Raw genomic sequence first — 13305 nt, forward strand, 5'->3', positions numbered from 1 at the left:
TGGTTTAGAAAGGAACACAAAGGGAGCTGCAAAGCAGCATGTAGCAGTGTGTGTGTGTGTGTGTGTGTGTGTGTGTGTGTGTGTGTGTGTGTGTGTGTGTGTGTGTGTGTGTGTGTGTGTGTGTGTGTGTGTGTGTGTGTGTGTGGTGCGATAACTCAGTTGGTTAGAGAGTCAGCTTATGGAGTGTCTACATCCGGGACCTTGAAGGATTGCAAGTTCAAGTCACAGTGATGGCGAGCTATGGCATAATTTCCTTAAGCAAGAAACTAACACACATTTGCTTCTCTCGACTCGGGAGTATAAATGAGTACCTGGCCATTGACTGGGGTCCTAAGCGGCCATCGGCTGTGACGTGACGTGACATCAGCCACTGGAGTCCTGGTGAGACTTCAGGTGCTCACACCACAGTTGGCTTCACAAGTCGGTGCTCCTGCGAGTGCCTGGCCCGGCTCCAGGAGTTTGCTAGCGCAGGCCCAGAGTTCCCTGAGTAGCGGACAGAGCCCAGCTTAACAGCTGGGGGCGTGACCTCTGAGAGACAGCTCCTGACATTTAGGATTTTAGGATTTAGGTGTGTGAGTGTGTGTGTGTGTGTGTGTGTGTGTGTGTGTGTGTGTGTGTGTGTGTGTGTGTGTGCGCGCGCGCGCGCGCGTGCGTGTGTGCATGCGTGTTTGTCTGTCTGTCTGTCTGTTTAATCACATATATTTGAACTTTTATCTATGATACTTTTATCTATGATACATTACACAGGGTACTATCCAACTACTAGTAGTGTTCATCAACTAAACTAGCTAAAATTGAAACTTGTGTAAAATGAAGTGTAGACTACACTTAAGAGCTACAGTGTACGCCTGCCTGTCTGTTTGTCTGTCTGTCTGTCTGTCTGTCTGTCTGTCTGTGCCTGTCTGTCTGTATCTGTCTGTCCGTCTGTCTGTCTGTCTGTCTGCTGTTTGTCTGTTTGTCTGTCTATCTGCTTGTCTGTCTGTCTTTCTGTCTGTCTGTCTGTCTGTCTGTCTGTCTGTCCGTCTTTCTGTCTGTCCATACTTAAATATGATTTCTTGTACCTCATTAGATCAAGCACCCAATCTACTCAAGCTCTAGTACGTAGCAACTCTGACACCTCAGGATTCATACAGTCATCATCACCATCCTCAATCCATACCGAATCATACACAATCACATTCTACAGCACCACAGCCTCCACCACTCCAACAACCAACAACAACTTGTTCGTAGACACGAGCAACAACTCATACCAACGTGCGATGGAATCCGTCCGAGAAATTGATCAGGAAAACGACCAACAAGACGACAACAGAGACGACATGACTGACCAAATGGCTAACCAAATATCCTGTGAAGTCGTTGACCAAACAACCAATCAATGGCTGACCAAATGGCTGACCAAATGGCTGAGCAAACGACTGATGTGATTTTGGATGTTGACACTGTGAATGCCATGAATTCAAGCATGCGCAGTCGGTCAGAGTTGGAGTCTCGTTCGTCTCGATCGTCTCAAGAAAGTGTCAACTGATCGACTAGTCCGCCCTTAGGCTCTCACCTCATATAATTATTTCCTCCCTCTTAGTGTATTTATGCTTCCTTCTAATGTAGTTGTGTTCACTCCCTTGAGTTGTTATGCTCATTCGTTAATGTGGGTGCATGTATTGTATCTAGGGATCGAGATATTGTGTTGTACATATGGAGTCAAGCTAACAGTTTGTCAAATTTATTGAAGTTGGCAATCTGATTGGACATAGATGTAGCAATTGTTAATGCTATTTGGTGAATGCGTTGATTGCAGTTGTGACATTTTTCTTGTGCAGGAATGTTAGAGTTTTTGGTATTGATATCAATCATGTAGCTGGTGACATACAATTTGTTTGTTTACTGCAATTGGGTTGTGCTTGTGTTGCATCAGTTACACACTTGTGCACGCCTGCATGTACATGTGTATACAATTATATTAGTTTAAATTATTTGCAAAAAAGTTGCAACTTTATTTAATTTAATTTATCTAATATATTAATTTATTATCTATTAATATTTACTATATTATTAATTATTTGGTTAGATTTAATAATTTTTAAAAATTTATTTGTTTTATTTAGTAATTTATTTAACATTTAAAAATATAACAAACTAACTGCCAAGTTTAAGTGTGATCGCTTTCATCGCTATCACGTGATTACAATAGTATCACGTGACCTATACTAGAACATGGCGTCGAATTCAAACAGAAATTATTCCCACAGCTCGCCTCGCCCAAAGAGAAAGACCTACAGAAATGGAACAAGTTCATCATCATATACAGAACGTTCAGCGTCACCAAAACCGCCAAGAACGGCCATTTCGCAGCATTTTCAATCGTCGTATACGCCGAGACCTCTGCCACCCCCTCCTTCCGACATCACAACTACATCTAGACGAAAAAATCCTGTACATAGCGTTGTCAAGTCGTCCCCTCGTGAACCCGTAAGAGCAACTCAACACTTCTCTCAATCGTCGTCAAGGGCAACGGGCAATAGAGACGTCGTCATCAGCAACTTGAGAGGAAACGATGACGCCAGGGAGGCTGTTAACAATTTGAGGAGTCGGGAAAGAGATAGAACTATGAAATCACGTGATGTGAATAACAGCTATGCGTTTCACGGTGGTAGTAGAGAGAAATTGGATGTTGGAATGTTATCAAGAGATGTTGGGTGTGATGGGAGGGTTGAGAGGTCTCTTCCGTATGGTAGTACTGCTATGCGGAGAGCTGGCAGTATGGAGTCGTTGATGTCAGTGAAGATTGATGATGATGACAGTCATGACTCGAGGAAATTGATGGGAGGGCGGGGCTCGTTTACTCCTACACCAAGGAGAAGGTCACACAGCAGTGGTGAGAAAGAGAGAGACAGACTGACAAACAGCAACATCTATACAAAACAAAAACACAAACAAGCAACTAACAAGCTCTCTCTGTCTGTCTCTCTGTGTATAAATTGTCTGTCTGTCTCTCTGTCTGTCTGTCTGTCTGTCAATACATATATTTTCATAGATCAGTGCTATTACAGTCTAATTGTTCAAACACCAGTCTTCTGTTTGTCTGTCTGTCAGTCTGTCTGTCTGCCTATCTGTCTGTCTGTCTGTCTGTTTGTCTTTCTGTCTGTCTGTCTGTCTGTCTGTCTGTTTGTCCTTTGTTTGTTTGTCTGTCTTTCTTTGTCTGTATGTATGTATAATTGTTTCTGTGTGTGCAAGTCTGCATTATGATTTAAATTTTATTTTCTATTTTCAATAGACATGAATGCGTCACATCAGGCTACACCAAAGACTTACTTTAGTGATTTGCATGGGACTACCTCAAGACAATTGTCGTATGAAGATCTTATGAAAAGTTTAAGTGCAACTCGTTTACGCAGTGATGCAATAAAAAGAGACATTGATTTCACGTCAGTGAAAAAACTAGAATTCGATAGAAGAACACACACATACTTGGGTGGAAGTAGAACATCACAACATTCTGATAGCTCTGGAGGCAGTAAGACAAATGTATGAAGATATTGATGTGTTGCTGTTTGTTGATATGTTTGTCTGTCTGTTTGTCTGTCTGTCTGTCTGTCTTTCTGTTGTCTGTCTGTTTGCCTGTCTGTCTGTCTCAATACTTATATTTTCCATTTAAATCAAACGTGTACATCATGAGCAACCTAACACAACAAGACCATTATGGTCTTGAAGTATACTTACACTGCGTAAACTACATTTCAATGTTCTAATCTGTCTGTCTGTGTGTCTGTCTGTCTGTCTGTCTGTCTGTTGGTCTGGCTGGCTCTCTGTCTGTTTCAATAGATGTATTTTCCATGCAAATCAAACATTTACATCATGAGCAACTTAACTAAAAGAGAAACGTCCATAGCAATGCTAAATTTTAATAAAACAGGACCATTGGTATTCTGAAGCTTTTAAAATTACACTGAGTACTCTACATTTCTGTCTGTCTGTCTGTCTGTCTATCTGTTTGTCTGTCTGTCTGTCTGTCTGTCTGTCTATCTGTTTGTCTGTCTGTCTGTCTGTCTGTCTGTCTGTCTGTTGACTTCTGTACGAGGAATGTTTATATATTTATAGATAACACTTGGATCTCGGTCATCAGGCAGCTCAGGAAATCCAGGTGGCTTAGTTGGACTGAGAAATCTAGGAAACACAGTATGATCAGATTTCTTTATACATTTAAGGACATGGCACACACACACACACAGACACACACACACACACACACACACACACACACACACACACACACACACACACAGACACACACACACACACACACCACAGTGACACACACACACACACACACACACACACACACACACACACACACACACACACACACACACACACACACACACACACACACACACACACACACACACACACACACACACACACACACACACACACACACACATTTGGCCAGTTGCCATATGTTATTGGTGATTGATTAGTACAATGAGCTTGTGAGCACTGAACGTGTCATATTATCCAACATGACATTATTGCCCTCTTACACAACACCACACACATCACAAGTTATATATTGTATTTAACTTGTATACATTTTTGCTACAAATTTTATGTGACATTTGTAGTGTTTTATGAACTCCGTCCTTCAGTGTCTCAGTCACACTAAACCACTCTCTTGTTTCTTTAACAAAGACATCACAATGAAGATAAGTGAGAAGAGCAGCATGAAAGGTCGTCTAGTTAAAGGTGTGAACGAGCAGCTAACATTCTGTGGCTAAAATCAGAGATTGTGTTGTTGTGCTTTTGCAGCGTTTGCGGATCTTATGAGTGAGATGTGGACGTCGCCGAGTCAAGATTCTGTTGTGTCTCCGTCATTGTTTAAGCTACGAATTCAGAGGTTTGCGCCGAGATTTGTGGGTTACAGGTGAGTTGGCGTTGTGGGGTAGCAATATGGCATACTTTAGTTATTTCTCTATTTGTCTGTGTTTGTTTGTTTGGTTGGTTGGTATTTTGTTTGTGTATTTGTTTGGTTCTCTGACTGTCTGTCCGTGTGTCTTTCTGTGTCTCTGTCTGTTTGTCTGTATGTGTGTCTGTCAATCTGTCTGTCTGTTTGTCTGTCTGCTTGTCTGTCTGTTTGTCTGTCTTTTTACTTGTCTGTTTGTCTGTCTGTTCATCTGTCTGTTCGTCCGTCTGTTTATCTGTCTGTCTGTGTTCTGTTTGTCTGTCTGTTTGTTTGTCTTTCTGTCTGTCTGTCTGTCTGTCTGCCTGTCTGTCTGTCTGTCTGCTAAATATCTATCTGTCTGTTAGTTTGTCCGTTCGTCTGTCTGTCTGTCTGTTTGTTCGTCTGTTTGTCTCTCTGTCTGTCAAATAACATTTATTTCAAACATACATCTGTAATACAGTGTTAGCAAGGTAACTATGTAGAGTTCCGCAACTACAAGAGTTTGCGAGGACTACATTTTAAAAACAAACATAACATTTAAAAGAGAACAATGCAACCTTCTGTCTGTCTGTCTGTCTGTCTGTCTGTCTGTCAATACATATATTTTCACACATCATCGCTATTACAGTCTAAGACAATTAGAACTAAAATCACAAAGTCTAAGAGCCCATAATGGGCTACTTTATCAATCTATCTAATTAGCAAAACACGGTTCAGTTGAGTCCTTTGTCTGTCTGTCTGTCTATTTCTATACATTTCTATTAAACTTCTTGTGTTCACGTGTTTTGTCCAGTCAACAAGACTCTCAAGAGTTTCTTCGATTTCTACTTGATGGTCTTCACGATGAACTCAATCAAGCTACTGGCAAACCAGAACGAGAACCGCCATTACTGAAGTAAGACAACGTGATATAAATTGTTGGATCATCTTATGGTGATGGATTTCTGTTTGTAATGCAACTAATGTATTTCAGGGGATCAGAACTGGCAGAGTGGTCGTGGAATAATTACAAGAAATATGCTTATAGTAAGATTACAGGTAATACTATGGATGCTAATGTATTGTAGTATTGTGTGTGTGTGTGTGTGTGTGTGTGTGTGTGTGTGTGTGTGTGTCCATGTTGTAGTCCATGGATATCATCTCTTTGTTACAGAATTGTTTGTTGGTCAACTAAAGAGTACAGTCACATGCACAAGGTGTGGCAACATATCAGACACGTACGATCCATTTTGGGACCTCTCGCTACCAATTCCTCAAAAGGTCAGTCCAACAAAGGCAAACAGTCGCATTGTGTGTGTGTGTGTGTGTGTGTGTGTGTGTGTGTGTGTGTGTGTGTGTGTGTGTGTGTGTATGTGTGTGTGTGTGTCTGTGTCTGTGTGTGTGTCTGTGTCTGTGTGGTTGTGTCGCTGTGTGTGTGTGTGTGTGTGTGTGTGTGTGTGTGTGTGTGTGTAAACATCTTGTTGTGTTTAGAAACGTTCTAGCTACACACAACCCTATTCCTTCACTTCATCATACTTATCCTCCAGTGAAAGACTGGGCTTCAGCACGTCAATAGTAGACACTCCTTCGCTCATTGAATGTTTTCAACTCTTCACAAAAGAGGAAACTCTTGACGAAGACGACAAACCAGTAAGTATACACAATAGACAGCAAACGTCATGTGTTGGCCTCATTTCTGTTGCTACACCTGCCCAGTTCTCTAGAAAATAAATTATAATATGATGTATTGGTTGGGTAGTGAGAGTTGGTGGGTAGGTGTGGGGGCGTGGTAAGCATACTTGAAGTATTAAAATAGTTAGAGATCTAATGCACGTTAAGAGGGCGTGGTTATTAAAATATTAATTAATTAATTATTTTAATAATAAATTTAATTATTTAATTGATTAATGTAAATAATTAAGATATAATAGTAATGTGATAAAATAAATTATAATTAATTAAATAACAATATATTAATTGTTTATTAATAATTTTTAAAAATATTTAATTAATTAATGTAAATAGTTCTATCTCACGCTTGGCACATTGTCGCTCGAATTCTTCAGACGTGCTTACCGAATGAAGAGAAACGTAACGATGTCAGTTTCGATAGGTGTGTCCCCTCTCAGTGATCGACCCTCAAGCAACAAAGCTCTCTATTCTGTCCGACATTGATTGGATAATTTGCTAAGCATTCAAACAGGCCCGACGGAAGCAACTTGAAAATGGAGCGGCCTAGCGCACGTTAGAGGGTGTGGCTTAGCGCACGCTAGGAGTGGGTTGACCGGGCATGTACAGGTACACTCACAAACACCAGGTGACGTGAATTATCAAATTTTCTATTAGCGCCAGCTAAAACGCACACGTACTGCTGATTTAGTCTAACCTTAATTAACTATGAGTCACTAGCACAATCATTCGATGCTCGATCGCAACAACGCCATGACTCATCCGTGAGTAGTGAGCATGCACACAGTGTGCTGTCGCAGAGGTCGGGGAATAGAGTTCAGGTAACGAAAGAGAAGTTGTAGGAGACTTCAAAGCAGTCACCAAATTAGTAGAGCCGCAATCCGGTAGATGACCAAATATATTATTTTATTTAATCAGCTCTACCTTTAGACCGGAAGTATGTGGCAATCGTTTGCTGGCTGAAGTCAAGTTTTCAAAAAATGGGGCGGCCATGGCCACTGCTGCCACTGCGACTCCGTCTGCCCTGCCTAAAGGGGGATAGACGGTTCACTCTGTGTCGGCCCCCTGTTCTATAAAAGTTGTGCCCAATAATTAAGGCAGGTGTCAACAATCAAAAGCTTATATTATTTAATCAAGGAAATGCCATATCTGACGCCCCAATATATAATGGGAGGAATCAATTACTAACTCTCCCTTAATCATAACTGGCATTACTAAAAAAATTATTAGCAAACATGGGCTGTAACTATTGCAAGATATAATTGGTTGTTCCCTAGCATTGAACCGGGGACGTTCTAGCCTTATAAGCGTACTAAACGACGACCCTATCATACCTGAGAACGCACCAAACAATAAATATAATGTACCTTTATTTTTATGGTTTGTTTTCGCTTTTGCGTAGTCGAAACAGCAGAAATAGAGACATGAGCATAATTACGGAGTCACCCCCCCCCCCCCCCGATATCAGCTGAGGCGTTGAAATCAACAATTGCAGATTTATGAATATACCTGCTGACCCGCTGATTCTACATCAAATCATGCTATTTGGGTATTTGTATTGTTCTGATTGGATGCTTTGACAATCTGTAGCAACAAAGATTAGAGAATGACCAGACTAACCACCGCCACCATACATTACCATGTCCATACCGTTGATGTTGTGACGTCACAAGGGCAGACTCACAATATGCAAGTAGACTGAAACGTCTAGTGTCTTCTGACATAACAAAGTCATTTTATTGTTTAGAATCTTTTTGAAAACGATTTTCATTATTAACTTTCAAATTGATTGAAGTGACTGAAGAAGCAGTCATATAGGTCGCACATGATTGGCTCCAATCTCAGACATGTGGATAGCACAATCATAGCCATTACCTCACCATTATGACTTGTTTTAATTTACTAAAAAGTGCAGCTGTTGCTGTAGATGCATGTACTTGCAGTTTTTGAGAAAGTCCAATAATTTTTTAATTTAAGTTATATGCTCAGGGTGGCTCCATTATTATGCCCATGTCTGCGACACACACACACACACACACACACACACACACACACACACACACACACACACACACACACACACACACACACACACACACACACACACACACACACACAGTGACACACACACACACACACACACACACACACACACACACACACACACACACACACACACACACACACACACACACACACACACACACACACACACACACACACACTAGACGATGTCACAATACGTGACGCCACCATGGATTACTTAATGGTTTCTTTTAGAGTTCAAGAGACAACGTACGTCTAATATAAGTGCATTTCGGTTCAGTCTACGAGCGTTTCATTTCTTTCTTGCAAGTTTTCTAAATTACTATTAAATTGATATCAACTTAAACCAGCTGGCATTACCCAAAGCTAACGAGCGGCGTACAGACTCTAATGGTAAAATGGAAAACTCACTGTGCTGAATACTTAGAACATCTAACTGGAACTAGAATTCTAGACAAGATACTCTCATGGTAATTCCTTGCAATTGAATGCACCCGGGTGAAGCCAGACAATGTAGCTAGTAGTAAATAAGTAAGAATAAATATATTAATGTATTGATTATAATTTTTTTGAAATTTTTGATTTTTTTTGTTTGTGTGTTGTGTGGTGTTATCACCGTTCTGATGGTTGTGTTTGTAGTATTGCAGTAGTTGTCGTGCTAAGACGAAGTCGACGAAGCAAATGATGTTGGATAGGTTGCCTCCCGTGCTGGTGATACGTATCCTGTTGTGTGTTGATTGTGATGGGAGACACTGTGGTGTTATACGTACAGAAAAAGAACAGTTGGACATACAGGGAGAAAGGCAGACAGACAAACAGACATACAGACACATAGACAGACAGACAGACAGACAGACAGACACAGGCAGACACATAGACAGACAGATAGACAGGCACATAGACAGACAGACAAACAGACATACAGACACATAGACAGACAGACAGACAGACACAGACAGACAGACACAGGCAGACACATAGATAGACAGACACATAGACAGACAGACACAGGCAGACACATAGGCAGACATGTAGACAGACAGATAGACAGACACATAACCAGACAGACAGACAGACACATAGACAGACAGACAAACAGACAGATGAACATACAGATAGACAGACAGACATGTAGACAGACAGATAGACAGACACATAACCAGACAGACAGACAGACAGACACATAGACAGACATAGACAGATAGGCAGACAGACAGACATACGGACAGGCACAGACACATAGACAGACAGATAAACAGACACACAGACAGACAGATAGACAGACACATAGACAGACAAATATACAAATAGACAGAAAGACAGACAGTTGGACAGACACATAACCAGACAGACAGACAGACACGTGAACAGACGGACAAACAGACAGATGGACATACAGATAGACAGACACATAGACAGACAGACAGACAGACAGACAAACAAGCAGACAGACAAATGGATAGGACTGCAGATGGACATACATACATACATACATACATACATACATACATACATACAGTTAGACAGACAGACAGACAGACAGACAGACAGTTGGACATACATACATACAGATGCAGATATTCCATCAACAAACAAGTAGATGGTCACACCGATACAGACGCACAAACAATAATTGACACCAAGTAGTACAAGTTTCTTGCATATGATATCTAAAATGTAGTCAAAACATCCGGTGGTTCGTTGGTTGCCTTGACACATTCCTATAGACCTGAAACGGTTTGGTGGATTCAGATTTCGTACCAAGGTGTCAACAGTCGTGTCTTTTCCAACAGAAAAACCATTGGATCTGGCACAGTTTTGCTCGTCCAAGCAAGGTACATAGTCATGGTGTCTGTCATTGCTCTCATGTTTGTGTTTGTGAATGATGTTCTATGTGTTGGGGTGTTGTTCTGTTGGAGATAGAATGTCAAATGTGCTGTCTGTGTAGTGTGTGTTTGTATGTTTATGTGTCTGCCTGTTGTATGTTTTCCATGTGTTTGTTGTGTGTGTCTGTTTTATTTTTTCTGTTTGTTACATGTTTGTCCATGCATGTGTTTGTAGTGTGTTTGTCCATGTGTTTGTTTGTTGCCTGTTTGTCTATGTGTTTGTCCATGTGTTTGTCTGTTGTGTGTTTGTCCGTGTGTTTGTTTTTATGTGCTTTTCCGTGTGTTTATTTGTAGTGTGTTTGTTCATGTTTGTTTGTTGCATGTTTGTCTATGTGTTTGTCCATGTGTTTGCCTGTTGCATGTTTGTCCGTGTGTTTGTTTGTTATGTGCTTTTTCGTGTGTTTATGTGTAGTGTGTTTGTTCATGTGTCTGTAGTGTGTTTGCTCATGTGTCTGTAGTGTGTTTGCTCATGTGTCTGTAGTGTGTTTGCTCATGTGTCTGTAGTGTGTTTGTTCATATGTCTGTAGTGTGTTTGTCCATGTGTTTGTCCATGTGTTTGTTTTGTTGCATATTTGTCCATGTGTTTGTAGTGTGTTTGTTTGTGTGTTTGTTCGTTGTATGTTTGTCCATGTGTTTGTTTGTAGCGTATCTGTTCATGTGTCTGTAGTGTGTTTGTTCATGTGTTTATATTTGTTGCATGTAGTGTGTTTGCTCATGTGTCTGTAGTGTGTTTGCTCATGTGTCTGTAGTGTCTTGCTCATGTGTCTGTAGTGTGTTTGTTCATATGTCTGTAGTGTGTTTGTCCATGTGTTTGTCCATGTGTTTGTTTTGTTGCATGTTTGTCCATGTGTTTGTAGTGTGTTTGTTTGTGTGTTTGTTCGTTGTATGTTTGTCCATGTGTTTGTTTGTAGCGTATCTGTTCATGTGTCTGTAGTGTGTTTGTTCATGTGTTTATATTTGTTGCATGTAGTGTGTTTGCTCATGTGTCTGTATTGTGTTTGTCCGTGTGTTTATCTGTGTTTGTTTGTTGCATGTTTGTCCATGTGTTTGACCATGTATTTGTTGTTGCATGTTTGTTCATGTGTTTGTCTATGTGTTTGTAGTGTGTTTGTCCACATGTTTGATTGTTGTATGTTTGTCCATGTATTTGTTTGTTGCATGTTTGTTCATGTGTTTGTCTATGTGTTTGTCTATGTGTTTGTAGTGTGTTTGTCCATGTGTTTGTAGTGTTTTTGTCCATGTGTATGTCCATATGTTTGTTTGTTGTATGTTTGTCCATGTGTTTGTAGTGTCTTTGTCTGTGTTTGTTTGTAGTGTTTGTGAATGTGGCTGTAGTGTGTTTGTCCATGTGTTTGTAGTGTGTTTGTCCATGTGTATGTCCATATGTTTGTTTGTTGTATGTTTGTCCATGTGTTTGTAGTGTGTTTGTAATGTGTTTGTCCATGTGTTTGTCCATGTGTTTTGTAGTGTGTTTGTACATGTGTATGTACATGTGTTTTTGTTTGTTGTATGTTTGTCCATGTGTTTGCTTGTAAAGTCCGTTCAAAGAATGGAGAGCCCGTGGGAAAATTCCCGTATCTGGGCAAGTACGCCCCCTACGCCGTTGATAAACATATCATTCGAAAGCACGTGACTAGGTGGAGTCAGATCTCTGGACAAATTAACTGTATAGATCCTGGGTTAGTAGATACAGCATGCTTCCTGAAAGAGACTCCTCCCATACATTATCGACAAAGAATACCGCCAGTAAATGACACCTACGAGACTAATTGTATTAATCATTGTTGTCATTCTCATCGTCTCCTAGGAGGATCTCTTCACTGTCTGAAGAGTTCTCCTCACCTACTAATCTTTCTACCGCTTGTTCGAGCACGCCATCTGACGTTCTGTAATAATTTCTACTTTCTGGATGACATGGTCGACATACTGCTTCCATTTCGCCACCGTCACATTTTCAACGCCTTCTCTGGCCAGTTCGAATGGCAGAAAACTGTTGAACAGGACGGACCCTGACGTACTAAAGTAGATAGATAGTAGGCAGTGAGGGCTGGGTAGCAACCACTGCTCTAAATGCTCATTTATCGATTGTTAGTATTACAATCCAAGATGAGAGCAATATTGTTGTTTCCGCCCTCTAGGCCTTATCTGGTAACCACATTTCCCACGGGCTCTCCATTCTTTGAACGGACTTTAGTTTGTTTGTTGTATGTTTGTCTGTGTTTGTTTGTAGTGTTTGTTTGTGTCTGTGGTGTGTTTGTCCATGTGTTTGTTTGTTGCATGTTTGTCCATATGTTTGTTCATGTGTTTGTTTGTGGTGTGTGTGTCTCTCTGTTCATCCCACACTCATTTCATCCATCCATTCATCGATTCCATCATCCAATCAATCACTTCCCATTCTATTTAGCTACCACTTCCGCCAGCTACCATCTCTACGCTGTATCCAACCATTCAGGCAGCACATTTGGTGGTCACTACACAGCACATTGTTACCACCACAAACTCAAAACGTGGTACTCATTCAGTGACTCTCACGTCCACAACGTGTCTGTAGACAGCGTCTGTGGATCACAAGCTTACGTGCTTTTCTATGAACGAGAACGTGAGCGTGAAAGCCGTTTATAAAATGCTTGTTCATGTGTAGATACAACAGTGTGTATGATATCCTCGATTAATTAACTGGTTTGGTGTAAATGTTGTTCCATCTATCAATTGATTATAGACCGAGTTATTGGAAGGTGATTGGTGTCAGGAAGGGGATGAGGA

General features: G+C 40.8%; 2 protein-coding genes across 2 annotated transcripts in view; both read left to right on the forward strand.

Annotated features, from left to right (window-relative positions):
• Positions 1–1869, forward strand: part of LOC134176748 (protein sax-3-like) — a 2647-nt gene extending 778 nt beyond the window's left edge. The window contains exon 3 of the mRNA XM_062643407.1: positions 1070–1869. Within this exon, the coding sequence (XP_062499391.1) occupies positions 1070–1098 (29 nt within the window). The 3' untranslated portion in view covers positions 1099–1869. The remainder of the gene's footprint in view (positions 1–1069) is intronic.
• Positions 1870–2220: 351 nt separating this feature from the next.
• Positions 2221–13292, forward strand: LOC134176747 (ubiquitin carboxyl-terminal hydrolase 2-like). The gene is made up of 12 exons (XM_062643406.1): positions 2221–2878; positions 3278–3528; positions 4102–4179; positions 4626–4746; positions 4810–4924; positions 5736–5837; positions 5916–5980; positions 6096–6202; positions 6413–6571; positions 9296–9374; positions 10384–10491; positions 12947–13292. The coding sequence occupies exons 1-12, from the start codon at positions 2611–2613 to the stop codon at positions 13162–13164; spliced, it is 1671 nt and encodes a 556-aa protein (XP_062499390.1). The 5' UTR covers positions 2221–2610; the 3' UTR covers positions 13165–13292.
• The last annotated feature ends 13 nt before the right edge of the window (positions 13293–13305 follow it).

The sequence above is a fragment of the Corticium candelabrum genome, chromosome 3 (assembly GCF_963422355.1).
Source record: "Corticium candelabrum chromosome 3, ooCorCand1.1, whole genome shotgun sequence".
Classification (NCBI taxonomy): Eukaryota; Metazoa; Porifera; class Homoscleromorpha; order Homosclerophorida; family Plakinidae; genus Corticium; species Corticium candelabrum.